An 18,247-nucleotide genomic window follows, 5' to 3' on the forward strand; every position below is an offset into this window, starting at 1 on the left:
TCATCACTCCAGTAATTTTGAATTTCCTAAATTTTAGAATAAGTCAGGAGGTTACAGTGAAAAATGCCATCTCCTCATCTCTAAAGGTATAATTTCTTTAGGATTGGCACTTTGTGACCCAAATGATCTCTTACCAAATGGTTATAGAACAGGCTATGGCGCAACACAGCTAAAATGCTGTGACTGTAGGCATGGACGCTTCAGCTCATCCAAAGTCAGCAGTGTCAAGATAGTTGCTATTGATCAGGAATTCAAATTAGCATGTCAGAGTTCACCAAAACTGAACTTAACACAAAAGATTTGTGGGGATTTAAAACATTAAACAGCTCCATGGTCACACCAGTGTCACTGAAACTCCTGCGAACAGAATAAAACAATGGTGTAATTACCACTTAATGTGTGTGTTCCAGATGCTGAATCTGTTCGTGGCGGTCATAATGGATAACTTTGAGTACCTAACTAGAGACTCCTCCATCTTGGGGCCTCATCACCTCGATGAGTTTATCCGGGTTTGGGCCGAGTACGATCCGGCTGCGTGGTATGTTCAAGCCTCTTTCTGGGTTTCACATAGTAGGTTACGAGGTGGAGGGAATATACACCCTAACCCTCTCTCTTCCCCATTTGTGACTAAGGTGACTGAACTAGGCCTCATTAACAGGCCTCGTTCTTATGCCTTCTTGTACGCAGTCAGCCCACTGATGATTATTGTTTTATTTGAAGCTGTGCTGAACGTTTGTTTATTTATGTGCTTGTTCTTTTCCGCAGCGGACGGATTTCCTATAAGGATATGTACAATTTGTTACGCGTTATCTCACCCCCACTTGGCTTAGGAAAGAACTGCCCTAATAGGGTAGCATACAAGGTTTGCAAATACTAGACATTTCCGTCACTAGGGTGCTTTGTGTACCTCTATGCCAAGAGACTTTTTACTGAATGGCTGTGCACCACTGAAATCGCCTTTACACTAGCACCCGCCCCTCTAAACTGTCTGGCTTTGGTTGATGATGCCAGAGTGGAAACAAAGTTTTCAAAGCCGTGGCATTGTCCCAACATGCCGCCTGCCATGCCGCTTTCTTGTATCTGTGAAGTTTAGATGACACATTTTACCTCACATTCTATCAGATCAAACCCTTATGTGTCTTAAAGGAAATTTGATCACTACATTCAGATCAGCTCAAAAGACTCATGAGAAATGTGATTTGATCTTTTATGAAGACATCTGCCTTGGGAAAGCCAGGCTATGAGCAAAAGTCCCACAGAAGAGCTTGGGCTGGCATTGAAACCTTTGTCTCCTTGCAACCTGGTTGAAGTACCAGTGGGATGTCTGTGAGCATGCTGAAGCAGACATCCCTGTTACAGTGCTGTCATTTCTCTTCCCTCCCATCAGCATCCTGCGTGTTGGATCAATCCATCCTCCCTTCTTCTCTTCCCTCCTCACCTCTCCCACCAGACTTACTCTTTACCATCCCATGTTTCTTCTCAGGGATCCTGAGCTCCACAGCGATGCATCCCCGTGCCCTGACACAGCGGCCGAGGATGGCATCCATCTCACATCTCACTCTAGGAAATCTATTAACAACAGATTTCTGTTTTTCCCTTATCCATTGTTCTCCTGTTGATTTCTTCCCCTTGTTCCTCTCCTCCTTCTCTAACTCCCCATCCTTCTCTGTTTGCGTTCTGTTTATTTTTGATTTCCTACCCTGTGAAGTGGCCGTATCAAGTACCTCGATATGTATCAGATGCTGCTCCACATGTCCCCACCCTTAGGTTTGGGAAAGAAATGTCCGCCAAGAGTCGCCTACAAGGTAGACCCTCCTCTTCCTCCATCTTTTTCCCCTGTGCTCGACAACCTTTCTCCCATTGGCGTGAAATCAAGCCAATGTCTGTGCTCTGCAGTGTTCCCTTGTTTCTTCACTTTGTTTTGCTGGCCCTCTCTGATATTTTTCGTGGAAGCCCCTACCTCATCTTTACTGTCTTTATTGTTTCGTTGAGCTTAGTTGCTAATGTGGGCTCAAATCTCCATCACTAATTACAGTGAGTGGGAGCTTAACTAAGAAGATTTAATTAAGATATATTATGTTTATGGAGGAAATTTGCTCAAGTATGTCACTATTTCCTTTGAATGGTACACCCAAGTTCATTTTATTTTGTGGAGCAGTGTGTGTGTGTGTGTGCCTATCTGGGTGTTAGAATGCTACCACAGCAAATCATTGTGTCATTTTAATTGTCATTCTTCATGTATTAGAGTCCGTTTCCACCTAATTACCATGTGATCTGTATCTGGATATCTCGTCTAAATCAGGACAACAGCATGGCAGCAGTTGTAAAAGCTCACAGAATGCATTGCAAATAGAATGCAATCATCGTCATCAAGATCTACAGTGGTGGAAAAAAGTTTTCGGACACCCTTAAAATTTTACACAATCTCAAATATTATCATGAAATCATTGTGGAAAAATCATTTTTGTGCTTCAAAAAGTGTGACTGCATTAGACAGACACAAATACAAATGATTTTTTTTGTTTACAAGAAAAACTAGCAAAACTAAATTCTACCAAAATGACCCAATACTCAATATTTCTTATTTTTATGGAACCAATCAATTTTAAGTTTTAAATGGCTTTTTAAGGATTTGTTTAGCATTATACTAAAAAAAAATGCATTTAAAGAAGGCACCTAAGAGTGATTCTTAATGCAATATACATGCAAATGTATGGGGAATGCGAAAACTTTTTTCCACCACTATACTTGTAATGATAATAATAAACTTTACTTTATAGCACCTTTTAAAACTGGAGTTACAAAGTGATTCACAAGGCATTAACATACACAAAGCATTAGATACAACAGTAATAGAAATAAAACATCAGTCATAAACAGTGCAACCTTAAAAAGACCAATAACCAAGCATCTGAATAGGAACAAAAGTTATATTAATGCCAGTCTTTACTGGTGGGTTTTTAAAAGTTTTCAAACTGAGGAACTAACTGAGTTGTTCTGATAGTCAGGGTTTGCTTGTTCCATAGTCTTGGGGCTAAAACAGTCAAAGCATGGTCCTCCTTAGTTTTGAGTCTGGATTGTAGGGTGTTTTCACAGTAGCTGGGTTTCAGATCTGAAGCATCGAGGTGCAGAATAAGGTATTAAAGTTCTGATATATAGAGTAGGGCCAGACCATTAAGAGATTTACATGCGATTAACAAAATCTTAAACTGAATTCTGTTTATGAATGAAGCCAGTGTAATTGTGCCAGGACCAGAGTTGTGTTCCCTGTATCGAGTGTTTGTGAGAAGTCTTGCTGCAGAATTTTTAACTAATTGTACCCGGGTGATTGTTGAGTTATTAAGGCATTTGAGTAAAGAGTTACCATAGTCCAGGTGGGAGATAATAAGGGTGTGTTGAAGCTGCTTCATTATGTTTCTGGGGAGAGTTGGTTTATGCTTTGTAATGTGCCCCTCAAGTTCATTCCTGTAAGCGTTGTATTGGTTGAAAATGGTCCGAAGTGGGAGGCAATGTTGTAGGAAACGAGGTTGGGACCACAGTTTTATCTGTGTTCAGTTGTAGGAAGTTAGCTGCCATCCAGTCCTTATTTGCAGTGAGGCAGTATTGCAGAGAGTGTAGATTGTCCCGATTGTACTATTAGATGATATGTATAACGGGCAATCATGAGCATAGCAGTGGTGGGAAATGGGTGTTGTTGTGAATTATATGGAAAACATGGACTCATTCAGACTGCAGAGGGTGAAGGCTCTGGGTAAAGACGTCGTGGTTGTGAGGGACTCCACAGGACATGAGGACAAAAGATGAAAAACTGTTCACTGTGATTTTGAAAACTGTGATTAAGTATGATGAAAACCAGTTAAAAGCATTTCTACAGATGCCCACCCATTTCTTGAGACTATTTAATAGTATTTTGTGGTCAGCTGTGTCGAACGCTGCACTCAGGTCCAGCAGAATAAGAACTATGAGACTGCCAGAGTCTGCATTCATTGGGATGTCATTGGTACCTGTTAATATTTTTCTGCACCCAGACTGGAAATCGTCAAATGTGGAATTATTTTGAATTGCTTCCAAAATTTGATTGGCAACCACAGTGGCAGCTTGAAGATTTGGCAATAGTTTTGTAGTGTGGAGGAAATTCATCTTTATAGTATGGTCACATTTTGAAAAAAAAAAGTCTGTTTTACTAGTTGAAATATCACCTGACTTCACCTCATCTTAAGCTGCTCATCAAGACCCACTTCTTTCCTAGAAAATGAAAACTTTAGAATCACTCAGGATGCAGCTAATAGGTGCAAGACAAGGTTCGTAATATTACAGAGAGGCAGCTATGGTAGCAGTAGTTCTGGTGAGCTTCTACACAAGGATGACCTGCACATAATTAGCTGCAGAGACGCCTTCCATTTATATAATTTGTGAATGCACCTTTTATTCCGGTTGAGACTCACTCGGTACAAATGCTTAAAAAAATACAAAATTTTCTACATTTCTTTTGACTTTTCAGGCTAATTGAGTAAATGACTATTAAAATGCCATGAAACCAATTTATTAAAGCTTTTTTAAGCTTTTCAAAAAAAACTGTCATCCTCAATTCTGGTATTAGAGAGTCATTTATTTGTTACCCTCAGAGGAATATCATGTTAAAAACATTGCTGTTCTATGGTTGTACAGTAAATAGTTTTGGCACTCTAAATGTTTAGATTCTGACCAATCGGACAACACCATCAGGACAGATTCTTTTTAATCCTAATTAATTATTTAATCCCAAATTCAAAATAAATGCAGAACTTTGGAGCTGATGGTATGAGCAGATGACAAATACAAATACAGATACAGAATACTGATGTTAACGGGCCTAGATTGTAAATGGGGCCATATGAAATTTATGTGGGCATAATGTAGTACATCCACAATGGAATCAGGTCCAGCAGAATAAGAACTGTGGGACTGCTGTTAGGCTGTAAATGTTTAGAAATAAAAACCTGGTTAGGATTCTCTTGTAAATATAAGACACCATTTACTGTCTAAACAGCTACTTATCTTTTGAAAGCTGTTGATGTTGTTCCTTTTAACTGATTGTGCAAACTCTTGTTAGTTGTGTCTACGTGTGCGTGTTTGGTGCGTGTGACCGTATGCAAATTAGCCTGGTTGTACGTGTGCGTGTGTGTATGTGTGTGTGCTTGGCTCACAGTTCTTCATCCCCGTCTCATTCTGACTCTGGCCTTTCTTATTCTCTGCTCTGCCACTGATAGCACATGTAGGTGAATGCTTTTTGTGTTCAGGGGAGCTCAACTCTTACAGCAACAATCCCACAGCACTCTCTATGCATCTAATGGTGCCATTAGTCCCATATGAACCAAGTCTTCCTGCTAAGGCTGCCCAAGCTTGGTGGAATGGAAACTCTTATTGCTAGTTGCCACTGTACATGTAGTGCACACTCAGCCTCCTTAACTCCAAGTTGATGATTGCTATAATGGCAACCACAGAGTCGAGCTCCTGCGACTGCCGAGGCACCTCCATGGTTATGCGTTACATGCCTTCTCTCACCTTTTTTCAGTCAACGTCAGTCTTGCACCAGTGCACTTTGACTTGCAGCATAGTGCATACTGTAGCCAGTAGCAGTGAATGTGAATGTCTAGTTTGTCCTTTCTGTACGTACTTATAGAGAAGGCTTTTTGTGTGCTGAACTGAGTCTCAGTAACATTTTAGCAATGTGGCCAAACTTGCACAGTTTAACCCAAATTTAGTAAACAAAGGGGAATTCACAGAGGGAATTAGATCACAGCAGCACACAGATTGATTTCTCTGGGTGGACTGTGTGTTCTGGTCAGGCAGTTTGCTACCACTTAGTAAACTAACGTTGATATGTCACCTAACCTTTTCCTCAGCGCCTCGTCAAAATGAACATGCCCATCGCTGACGACAACACGGTTCACTTCACCTCCACCCTGATGGCCCTGATTCGCACTGCCCTGGAGATCAAACTGGCCTCAGGTCAGAGAAACACAACACACATCTTTCAATCAGCGAATCAGATTACAAAACAGATTAATTCCAGGGCTTTCTCTGGTTTTCCCATCTCAAGAATTATACAATTCTTACTTACTTATTATACAAGTATTCAAGAGTGATGGTAAATTAAACTAGAAAGTGTCTGAAGAAATTTTGAGTGTGCCAGTGCAGCTTCTGCTGGTTAATATGTCCTACTATAATTATACTTAAGGTATAATATGTAAAAGTACATTTTATTTTGAAAAGCCAGCATATTTTAGAGTCCCTGGAAAGCCTTTTGTAACATTTCAGAACTTTTATTTTGACACTGCATTGTACCTAGATACATACTGTAAACTTTTTTCAGCTAACTAAGGACTTTTATTTTGAAAAGCCTAAATATGTAAACTTCCATCTCTCAGCCTTGTTAGAGTCTTGTTCCTCTTAAAAAAGCAACAACATACAGCGGCTATAGATCCTTCAACCACTGTTACCTGGGAGAGATTTATTCAGAAGATTAATCCTACAGATATGGAGCTACTGAACACTCTGTGGCTTATAGATTTTGGTCTGGGACATGTTAGAACATGTATCAAGGCTTTGTTAATGTCATTAGTAAAGTGTGGATTTGTCTTAGAGCTGCTGTTAGACATGTCCTGCCGATAGACCACACAGTAACATTATACATTGCTGATGGATGAGGTCATGTTTGGAGTCCTCCTTTCTTAGTCCATAATTGTTTAGCCAATCACCTGTGAGTCACTGGTTACCATCCTGATCCACCTTTTCAGTGCAATCTTGTTTTGAACAAGTATATGTATTTCCATGTACATATTTTATATTATATGGATTTGATGGCAGGTTAGAGGGACTCACTGTTTGTGATTTTCACCCAACATTTTAGAGGACAGATATAATGGGAGTCAATGAGAATTTTGGTCGGCACACTCTGTGCTCTGAGGTAAATCATGAAAAAAACAGGTCCTACAGCAATGGGACTCGCACTGAGTGAAAGAGGACAGAAAAAATAAGAGTTTCCTTGGGCCGGGGGACGACATCAGTTGATTCAAATTTCACTGCCAACATGGTATCAGGGGACTCAACCTCTGTAGAACATCAGCTGCTGATGACTGGGCCCACTGGTTGACCCAGGTGCACACTCCAGTAAAAAGAGATGGTGACCCTTTCACACTACAAGGTATTGACTTAGAACAGGAACAGACTCTAAAGCACACTGGGCATGGGATGGAACAGGAACAGACTGTGGAACAGATGAGATATCGACCAGAGAGGAACAGACAAAGTGTTGGCCAGAATAGGAACAGACCAGGGAACAGGTTTGGGACCAGACGTCAGCTGACTCAGAAACTGGCTCATGAAAAGAGCAGACACGAATTGACTCAGGACTTTGTGTCAGCTGACTGTGGCACAGGGAAGGGCTTAACACAGATTGGCAGTAGCAGGGCTTGACATGGGTTTACTCGGGAACATCCTCAGGAATAGAAGAGGTGCCAACCAGCCCAGACTCTGGAAGAGGAGAAGCATCAACCAGCCTGCACTCAGGAACAGGAGAAATGTCGTATGACCCAGGGTCAGGAATAGGGGAGGTGTCTGACAACCCATAAACAGGCAAGAAGTCAGCCAGAACTTGGGATGGTATCGTTGAATTTTATATGATACTCCTACTTTTACCAATACTGGTTATCAATCTGGTACTTTACCAGTATTGTTATTGGTACTTTGATTGTTTTTGTTTGTTTTGTTTTTTTAAAGAGAAAAAACTAAAATTAAGAACAGAATAAAGACTGCTTAATTTTTTCAAACATACTGTATTTAAATTAAGATTTATATCGACACTGATGTGTTGATGGAAATAATCAAAACATTGTGGACAGTGTCACAGGTTTTACTCACAAAATAAAATGTTATACATTAAGTTGTATTAAACTGTCCAAGATTACATTAGAATTAAAAGCTCCACTTTGAACAAATGTTAAATAAATGTCAGTACATTTTGTTGATAAAACTTCTTTCCCTCTTCACTTTTGAGTATAAAAAGAATGCAAAACATTGACCGTATTTTTACTGTGATATTAATAGTTTCATGAAGAAAACATTTAATGTACTTCTTCCACTAAAATCAACCTTCAGTCAGGGAAACGGTAAAAATTAAGTAAGACAGACTTTGTCTTCTGCCCATAAAATCCCTAAATGCTGCTGTTCTGTGCTCAGAAAGTAAAATTAAAATTCTGATCGACAGTTCAAAAGATTCTCTCAATTTTAGACAGAATTCATGAAAACAGTTACAGTTCAACAAACAGCTGATGAATGCTTACATTTAATCATTAGTTCGTATAGTTTACTTAACTCCATGTGCGGGCTGCTAGCAAACATAACGTACCTGGTAATTGAGGGATGAAATACAAGCTCAGCGTGCCAACATTTCTCTGCCTGTATGTGATTAACTTTACTGAACATTTCGACAGATTGATCATGTTTCTGCTCTTATGCACAATGACTTGTTACTTATGCGGCAGCAGCATTTTCTGCACCAACCGTAGTCAAGTCTAATTGTTAATTGTCTGTGCTGATTCACAGAGCTGTTCCACCAAGCACAAACCAGGTGTTCTGTCTGTCAGAACCTATAGCTCCAACAGACAGAACACTGTTTTGGATTTAGAAAGCGGAAGTGCATCATAGACACAAACATCAGACACATGTCTTATGGTGATGAGACTGAATGTCTCAACACAACACAATGTTGTTCTTACTTTCTAAGGTGCTGTTAACAGAACTTTTAACATCGGAGCTTACTGATCCTCCTGTATTTATTATTTTTTTTCTTGTTACCCATCCCTAGCCAGGATGCATAATTTCACAACCAGGACCTCCACAATGCTGTGGAACTACAATCTCCACCACACTAGGGAGCAATAAGGTCAAGGTACTTGAGAGCAATGAGGATGAAGGGCTTGGCTGCAGTGAGAATTCACACTGGCAGGAGCCATGCTTCCTTTTGAAAGGCTTCCCAGATAAGGCAGGGGACTGGCAGGTTTGGGATAAGCCCACTGGAAAATTGAGTGTTACTTAGTAATCCAGGAATTTGCTTGAAAACAGGCTGGAAGCTAACAGGCTGAAGGCCGGCTTTCTCCAAAGCTGGCAGAAGGCTAGCAGGCCAATAGCTAGCTGACTCAGCAGCTGGAACTGACATGAGGCTAGCAGATCCTTGGCTAGCCAGTTCAGGAGCTGAAACTGTCATAAGGCTAGTTGGTCAATTGCTAGTGAGCTCATGAGCTATAACTAACATGAGGCTAGTAGATTGGTAGCTAGCTGACAGGATGCTACCAGGTCAATAGCTAGCTGACTCGAGAGCCGAAGGGCTTGTAGGCCACAGTTCTTTCTAGTGATGAAAGTGCAGATAGTCTTCAAAAATCTACAATCGACATGTCTCCTTCTGGTGGCATAGCTTGTCGGGTGACATGGCCACACAGGACTGTTTGATTGAACCTTACGTCCAGTCTAAACCACTGGGACTAATGGTTCAGACTGGACGTGAGGTTCAGTCTAAACCATTAATCCCAAAATGATTATGGGTGCTTTGCTGCTGGTGTTAATGCTTCGCTGTGAATGTTTCACTACCTGCAAAACTACACCGGCCTGGACAGAGAGTACTCTGGTTCTAGTTTACTCAGAAGAAGTGTTCCTATATTTATGCCACTACGGAGACACAGATACGTTTAGCTCACTCATCCATAACTTAAGGAGAGACTCCAGAGCTTCACAGACAGCGACTGTAAAAAATAGGCCAGAGAAGATGTGTAAGACAACAGCTGCAGAGAAGAGACCACCACTGCCATCTATGATTCAGAGCAACACACGATTGCTCTGGCATAAGATCAACAAACTCCAACTCATAACAAAGAGAGGCTTTGAGTACTGTGAGTGTTGTATTGTGCTTTTTACTGAGACTTGGCTACACGCAGATCTTTAACTGTTTAATTGAAATGAATATGTTCTCAATCATTCGATTTGACAGAAACTTGTCAGGGAAAAGCAAAGGGGGTCATCTTTGTCTGCATATAAATGACAAGTGGTGCCGAAAACGCGCCGTCTGGTAACGAAATCTGCAAACCTGATCTGGGACTGTTGTGTTGGTCTCAGGCTGTATAAGTGTCATGAGAGTTCAGAAATATTCTCATCTGTTCATGGCAACACTTCAAAAGCTGCAACACAAGCGGCAGACTGTTCATGAACAACTACATCACACCCAATATGCCCCAGTTATCATGGGAGACTAACCTCTGTTAAACAGCACATTACCAGGATTTGAACAGTTCAAATGCAAAAAGACTTGACAAATTCTATGGCAATGTAAAATATGTATAATCAATTTCTGATCATAACAGTTTACACCCGATTCCTCACTGCAAGACAGCTCTAAAAAGCAGCAAGCCACTAGAAACTTCTGGTCACAAGACAGCATACAGTCATGGAAAAAAAAATCATTCAACCACCTTTGTTTTCTTCAATTTCTTGTTGATTTTATTTTTAACAAACAAAAACCTAAGGATACAAACTAGGGAGGGGAACTAGAAACAGGAGGGTTGACTGAGCAGGGAGGAAAGGCAGAAATCTGACAAACCAAACCTGATTGAGAAAACAGGCAAGACTTCAAAATTCAACAAAAACTAAACTAACAGAGAAGAAATCTCAGAAAACCACAGATGAAGAAATTAAACTAATCGAACAAAACTGAGTACTTATGACGGGAAAAAAACTAGACTGAAGGGGCAGCTAAGCAGGCTCAGGGAACCTGGGAGTTTGCGGAACACAAGACAGAGTTACAGCAGGTTGGAGACAGAAAAAGGACAGGTGGGAATCCAAAAGGGAAAAGTGAGTCCAGGAGAGCAACAGAACAGGAATCAGTGGGAGTACGGGGTCAGAGCTGTGTCCATGAAGTTGTTGCAGTCAGGAGATGAAGCAGAGATCTGAGGGAATCCAAACGGGGAATGGAGTCCATGTGTGGCTCTGGAAAAAAGCAGAGACCTAGCAGTCTCTAGTCCAGCAGAGAATGAGTGACTGAACTGTGCTTATATAGCTGGAGGTGTGATTGTGAACAGGTGAGCGGAGTGAACTAATTACTGCAGCTGATTCACATTGCTGCAATCAGACTGCAGCCAGGAGATGCAGGGCACAGAGAGAGAGAGAGAGAGACAGGAGGGGGAGAGAGAGAGAGACAAGAGGGGGAGAGAGAGATGACAGACAGAGGGAGCCAAAGGGACAGACAGGTCAAAACAGATAGACAGATGAAGAGGAGCAAGGAGGGAGAAAGAAGGGAAAAGAGGAAGAAGGAGGCAAAGAACAGAGGCTGGATCAAGGATCATAACACGTGATAAATCTATCAAACAGGAAATGTTATTAAATCATATCTTAAATCCGTTCAGTAATATTGCTATGTGAAAAAGGCACAGCAGTGTCTGTACTTTTTAAGGTTATCGAGGAAGCTCAGCCTGGCCCAGGAACTGCTGTTGTCCTTCTGCAGATGTTCTGTAGAAAGCATCCTCACCAACAACATCTCAGTGTGGTACAGGAGCAGCTCTCAGACTGACAAGAAGGCTCTGGAAAGAGTCAGGAAGTCAGTACAGAGCATCATAGGAGCTGTCCTCTCTATCAGACATCTATAACACCAGATGTCTGTGCAGGACCAGAAGCATCATCTCTGACAGCTCACACCCAGGACACAGCCTGAGTCTCACTGAAAAGCTTTGTGCTGTGCTGAGAGTGTCTTCTGGATTCTCTCTCCTCGTTTTGCTGCATGTGTATGCACTTTAAATGAGGATTTCTCCTTTTGCCTCATCTCAGGAACAATTCTTTTACTCTTGCACTTGCTTTGTGTTGTATATCTAGAATGAGTTAGCTGTTAGTTTAAAGTCTGTACTTTATATAGCTCTGTGAATAGCAGTTGATCTGTGTGTTACGAGATTAAATCTGTCTCTTTCTCTCTGGATTTCTAGGAATGGTAGCCCAGCGACTATCTGATGCTGAGTTAAAGAAGGAGTTGTCCACCGTGTGGCCCAGCCTCTCTCAAAAGACCATGGACCTGTTGGTGACACCACATAAACGTAGGCATTTTCTACATTTTGAGCTTCCCGTTCTTTCACACAACAATTTAAATGGCCTCATCTTCTAAAGAGAAGTCCTCTTTAATGGAAATTAAAACGTGTCTGAGGAGACATTTTTTTAATTTATGTCACTGAACTTCTGTTTGCAGCTTTTTGAGAAAACAAATGATGTATTCTCTTCATTGAGCATTGACAAACTAATTTTAAAAATCAGTTTTAATGTGAAATTTCAGCTATAAATTTTCATACCTTGCCAACTGTAATCATTTTTCTCATATTCTCATGCACAGAAAGCCGTAAAGCACTGTATGCCATTGATTACCCTGAATGTCTCAGGGTACCATTGAGACAGTATATACTGTGTCATCATAGACACATTATGACTGCTTTTTTGCGGTACAAGGTGCTCTGGATTTGCTTCACCACCTGTCAGAGTAAATGACTGAAGATGGAAAATTGAAAAAAAAAAAAGTTTAATGCTGCTTTCATTATGTAGTTGCATACAATAACAATTTAGTGAATGAACTTGATCTAGATTAGGACTAGATCTGGAACTTCAAATTTTAAAGACTATTACTATGTGAGCACAGAAAAAATACTGCTCCTCTGCAAATAACATCACAGCAGTTCAGGTACTTATGGTGTGTCATGCTTGCTTAGTTTTGTGCATAAAACTTACCAACGCTCTGATCAAAAGTAATGTTTCTTTTTCTTTGTTGCCTGTAACTTTCTGCTATATTTAGTTCTGTGTCCTGCTATTATCTAAGACAGCTGTGACCATGATCCCTGACTAGCCCCCAGATTCACTTCTCTAGTCTATGGTCCATCAAAATGTTGTTTGTTAAAGGACATTCATAACAGAAGTTGAAAAAAAAACATTAAATAGAATTTCAAATACCTCTGTGCAAAAGTTGCTGTTGAGTGAAAACATGCTTGTAGTTGTTTACAAATGTCTGAGGGATTTTAATTGAGGTTTTCTTTCTACTGCAACAGAACCTGGATGCTGAGTTTTCACTTTGACTGTAAATATGCTGGCTCCAAGACAGATCTTAATGCTCACTCTCCATTTACTGTTCAGTGCACTATATTCTCCTCTGGCACTCTATTTGCATTTCACAATTTTAAATTTGCAACTATATGCACAGTAAAATGGATGAATAGTAATAATAATAATAATAATAATAATAATAATAATAATAATAATAATAATAATAATAATAACAATAATAACTAAGCTGGGTTAAGAGGGACAGAAAAGGGGGAGGGGAAGGGAGAAGGACAGGAGAAGAGGCAGAGTGGGGACAAAGAAGCATATGAAACACATTGGAATACATGCATGATAAGAGTAAAATACATGATGCATACCAAGTACAAGCCAACATTGAAATTGATTCAAAAATTTACTGTTGTGGTGTAAGGCTCTGACTTTAAATATGCTGCATATAAAACTGGTAGTAAGATACAAACAGTGTGTACATAAACATATCGAGTACAGTAAGGGGGATGCAGAGTAGACTGGTGGAAATGGGCAGCTGGAAGCAGTGGGCTGGAGGAAAGACAGCAGCAGCATCCCACAATGGACATGATGGAGACTAAGCCAGTTGGTGGGAGAACAACCACAGACCTGAAGCATCCAACTCTGGGACCAGGGACACTGGGAGAAGGACACAGGGGGACACAAAGTGAATGCAATACAATAATGGTATATATAGTAAATGCACAGGTAATGAGAGACGACCTCAGCGCATGGAGAGAGGTCGCCCAGCAGCCTAGGCCTGTAGCAGGGTAACTAGGGGCAGAACTAAGGGACGTCAAAGAAATCAGTTGTGCTCCGTACATGTGGACTCCAACTGACCCCCTCAGGGTCCCCCAGTCAGCCCTAACTATAAGCTTTGTCAAAAAGGAAGGTTTTAAGCCTGGTCTTAAAAATAGAGAGGGTTTCCGCCTCCCGAACCCAAACTGGGAGCTGGTTCTACAGGAGAGGTGCCTGATAACTGAAGGCTCTGCCTCACATTCTACTTTTAGAGATTCTAGGAACAACAAGTAAGCCTGCAGTCTGAGAGCGAAGAGTTCTGCTAGGATAATATGATACTATAAGGTTTTTAAGATACAATGGAGATTGGTTGTTAAGAGCTTTGTCTGTCAGGAGAAGGATTTTAAATTCTGTTCTAGCACAGGAAGCCAATAAAGAGAAGCCAGTACAGGAGAAATATGATCTCTCTTGCTCACTCCTGTCAGTACTCTCATAGCAGCATTTTGGATCAGCTGTAGGTGTTTCAGAGAGTTATTGGGACATCCTGATAATAAGGAATTGCAATAGTAAAGCCTGGAAGTAGCAAATGCATGGACTAGTTTATCTGCATCACTCTGAGACAGGATGTTCCTGATTTTTACAATATTTCTCAGGTGAAAGAACAAAGTTCTACAGACTTGTTTTATGTGTGAGTTTCTTACAGTACTACTGGAGGCCAATGTAATACCATCCAGAGTAATTATATGCTTTGAAAGCTACCGTCTGAGAGATGTTTGGGGCCAAATATTGTATAGGAGGTGGAAGGATGACAATGTGTGTGTTAGTGTACTGTAAGCACTCATGTGGATGGACACATGTACACAACATGTGTGCAAAAGACAAGACATACTGTGCAGTTATGAGCATTTTGCTGCTACTTTTTGTGTTCATTACATATCATGACTACACAAAGGCATCTCCTGTCAGTTCTCTTGCAATGCTTATGAGATTTACAGAACCAGTCAAAAGTTTGGACACACCTTCTCATTCAATGGTTTTTATATATTTTAATTATTTTCTACATTGTAGATTAATTCTGAAAACATCAAAACTACGAAAGAACACATATGGAGTTATGTTGTAGACAAATAACTGTAACACATCAATATATATTTTGTATTTTAGATGCTTTAAGTTAAGTTAAGTTACCCCCTTTTGCTCTGATGACAGCTTTGCACACTCTTGACCTTCTCTCAATCATCTTCTGGAATGGTACTCCAACTATCTTTAAGGAGTTCCCAGTCATGCTGAGCACTTGTTGGCACCTTTTCTTCACTTTGTGGTCCATCTCATTCCACACCATCTCAGTTGGGTTTAGGTTGGGTTATTGTGGAGGCCAGGCCATCTGATGCAGCACTCCATCACTCTCCTTCTTGATCAAATAGCCCTTACACAGCCTGGAGTTGTGTTTGGGGTCATTGTCCTGTTGAAAAATAAATGATGGTCCAACTAAACACAAACCAGATGGGATGGCATGTCCCTGCAGGATGCTGTGGTAGCCATGCTGGTTCAGTGTTCCTTCAGTTTTGAATAAATCCCCAACAGTGTCACCAGCAAAGCACCCCCACACCATCATACCTCCTCCTCCATGCTCCATGGTGTGCACCATGCATGTAGAGACCATCCGTTCACCTTTTCTGTGTCACACAAAGACAGCAGGTGGAACCAAAGATCTCAGATTTGGACTCATCAGACCAAAGCTCAGATTTCCACTGGTCTACCATTACTATTACTATTACTTGTGTTACTTTTCTTCTTGTTGTTCATCCTCAGTAGTGGCTTCTTTGCAGCAATTCCATCTTTAAGGCCTGATTCACACAGTCTCCTCTGAACAGTTGATGTAGAGATGTGTCTGCTACTAGAACTCTGTGTGGCATTTATGTGGACTCTAATCTGAGGTGCTGTTAACTTGCGATTTCTGAAGCTGGTGGCTCTTAGTCTTCCTTTCCTGGGGCGGTCCTCATGTGAGTCAGTCTCATCATAGCATTTGGTGGTTTTTGTGACTGCACTTGAGGATACATTCAGAGTTCTTCAAATTTTCCGGAGTGACTGACCTTCAGTTGTTAAAGTAATGATGGACTGTCGTTTCTCTTTAGTTAGCTGATTGGTTCTTGCCATACTATGGATTACAACAGTAGTCAAATAGGGCTATCCGCTGTGTACTAGCCCTACCTCTACTCAACACAGCTAATGGTCTCAAGCACATTAAGAAATCAGGTAATTCCACAAATTGACTCTTGACAAAGCACAGCTGTTAATTCAAAACCATTCCAGGTGGCTACCTTGTGAAGCTGATTGAGTAGAATGCCAAGAGTGTGTAAAGCTGTCATCAAAGTGGGCTACTTTAAAGAATTAAAAATATGAAACATATTCAGGTTTGTTTAACACGTTTTTGTTTACAACATAATTCCATTTGTGTTCTTTCATAGTTTTGATGTCTTCAGTGTTAATATACAGTGTAGAAAGTAATTAAAATAAATAAAAACATTGAATGAGAAGGTGTGTCCAAACTTTGGACTGGTACTGTACCTTAAAAATCTTTATGAATTGCTTACTGTGATATATCAAATTGCTCATGATAAGAAGTTTGTTTTCTTTAAGCTAAACCCAGAGACAGACAAATAGCGATGGATTTCAGAGAGAGTGATGAGTCAGCAGAATTTTCTCCTCTCTTTCTTCCTGTACTTTCCTTCCTCATCGTGTCATTTCTTCTGTCCCCACTCAGACAATGAGTTGACAGTAGGGAAGGTTTATGCAGCCCTGATGATCTTCGACTACTATAAGCAGAATCGAGCAAGGAGGCTGCAGCAGCAGCAGAGCGTATCAGGCTCTCAGGTACAGCATTTATGCCACACGTGCTTGCAAGACACACACAGATATACACGTGCACGTACAAAGACTCACACACGCACATACTGGATGGAGTAGTGCAAACCTGCATGCATGTTCCCACATACACGATGCTTGCACACAGAGATACACACTTTGAATGCCTGCCTTTATTCACGTGCAAAGAAGATACTCTTGCATTCACTAGTCAGTCACTTGTGATTTGCAAAAGTTATCAGCTGCTTTCGCAGATTAAACTTTCCATGTTAAAGCACCCACAGATTAGTTACTTGTTATAGTAGGCTGTATTAAAGGCACATTGTCCTGCTACAGTCAAAGATGAACTTGAATTTGGCTGCTGCTAGGCAGTTATTAGCAAAGCTGCACATCTACTCCACAGTTGCATGATTGGTTCTGCAACCTCAAGCGCTCACGTAGACACACACACAGAAGGACTATATACAAGCATGTCTGCGAAAAAAGAATATTCTGCCCCAAGTCTTCATACCTGGGTGGCACAAGCCCCCACTGTTAGACCTGGGTCGAACAATATTCTGCCTGCTGCCTCTGAATGTCTTCAGCATGTCGCAATCCATCTTTCCTCCACAGTGCAAGGTCGGGGCTCTGTTTAAGCCATTGCTGCCTCTGACTCACATGCAGGAGAAAGACCTGCCTATGATGATAAACAGTGTGGAGCCTCCCAGCATGCTTCAACTGCAGCCCAAATCTCATCCCAAGTCCCAGCCTCAGACCAGACCTAGCTCCAACTCCCTGAACAATGGAGGCACGCTGTAAGTTCAACACTTTAGAAACTAAGTCAAAGTAAGTCACCACATCAAGACTTAAAATTAGAATTCTGGTTAAGAATGTAGAATACATCCACAGTAGTTTGGCTTTAAAATGTCAACACTTCAAATTAAGGTCAGTATAGCTGTAGATCCAATTGAATTTTAGGCTCTGATTTAGCTTCTAAAAATAAAGATTGAGGGCTTTCATTAGGTTTTCAATTTCAGTTCGGCCAGATTTAATATGGCACACACACATGCAAAGGACCAAAGCATTTTCTGAACAAAAATGATTACTGTAAATTAAATGCCCTTAGTAAATTCAGTTTGATACACAATCAACCTCTGTTAAGATGTCTTCTGTTATTTACATCATCATCCTTTAAATACATATACGAGGATAGAGACACAGCCTGCATACGCTCACACATATAATAGTTGTATGTGTAAATCAGACCCTATGAATAAAATTGGGTTTGTAACATCAAGCCACAAATCTAAGATCAGATTTATCACACTGAGCTACACACCAAACCATTCAATGTCAGTTGCTACATGAGTATGACAAATTGAATTTGGATTTACAAAATACAAACTACAACCTAAAATTGCATTTACTGTCAAGACTGACAATAAAGACAAACTACACTGCATCTGCATCTGCAACTGCCATTACCTGCTTAAAGTTAAGTAGGTAATGGCCAGAATTAGATCATTTTTTTAATTATGTG

The 18,247-nt window shown here is 40.7% G+C and overlaps 1 protein-coding gene across 9 annotated transcripts in view; it reads left to right on the forward strand.

Moving 5' to 3' along the window:
* Positions 1 to 18,247, forward strand: part of cacna1ba (calcium channel, voltage-dependent, N type, alpha 1B subunit, a) — a 164,637-nt gene that overhangs the window by 127,976 nt on the left and 18,414 nt on the right. For 6 of the 9 annotated variants that reach the window (XM_055011217.1, XM_055011212.1, XM_055011216.1 and 3 more), the window contains 6 exons: positions 411 to 538; positions 1,709 to 1,805; positions 5,886 to 5,991; positions 12,003 to 12,110; positions 16,628 to 16,737; positions 17,341 to 17,522. In XM_055011217.1, the coding sequence (XP_054867192.1) occupies positions 411 to 538; positions 1,709 to 1,805; positions 5,886 to 5,991; positions 12,003 to 12,110; positions 16,628 to 16,737; positions 17,341 to 17,522 (731 nt within the window). Of the gene's footprint in view, positions 1 to 410; positions 539 to 765; positions 863 to 1,708; positions 1,806 to 5,885; positions 5,992 to 12,002; positions 12,111 to 16,627; positions 16,738 to 17,340; positions 17,523 to 18,247 lie in introns of all 9 variants that reach the window. The other 3 variants (XM_055011218.1, XM_055011210.1, XM_055011214.1) reach the window with 2 other exon arrangements.

This window comes from Amphiprion ocellaris, chromosome 6 (genome assembly GCF_022539595.1).
Source record: "Amphiprion ocellaris isolate individual 3 ecotype Okinawa chromosome 6, ASM2253959v1, whole genome shotgun sequence".
In the NCBI taxonomy this organism is placed as follows: Eukaryota; Metazoa; Chordata; class Actinopteri; family Pomacentridae; genus Amphiprion; species Amphiprion ocellaris.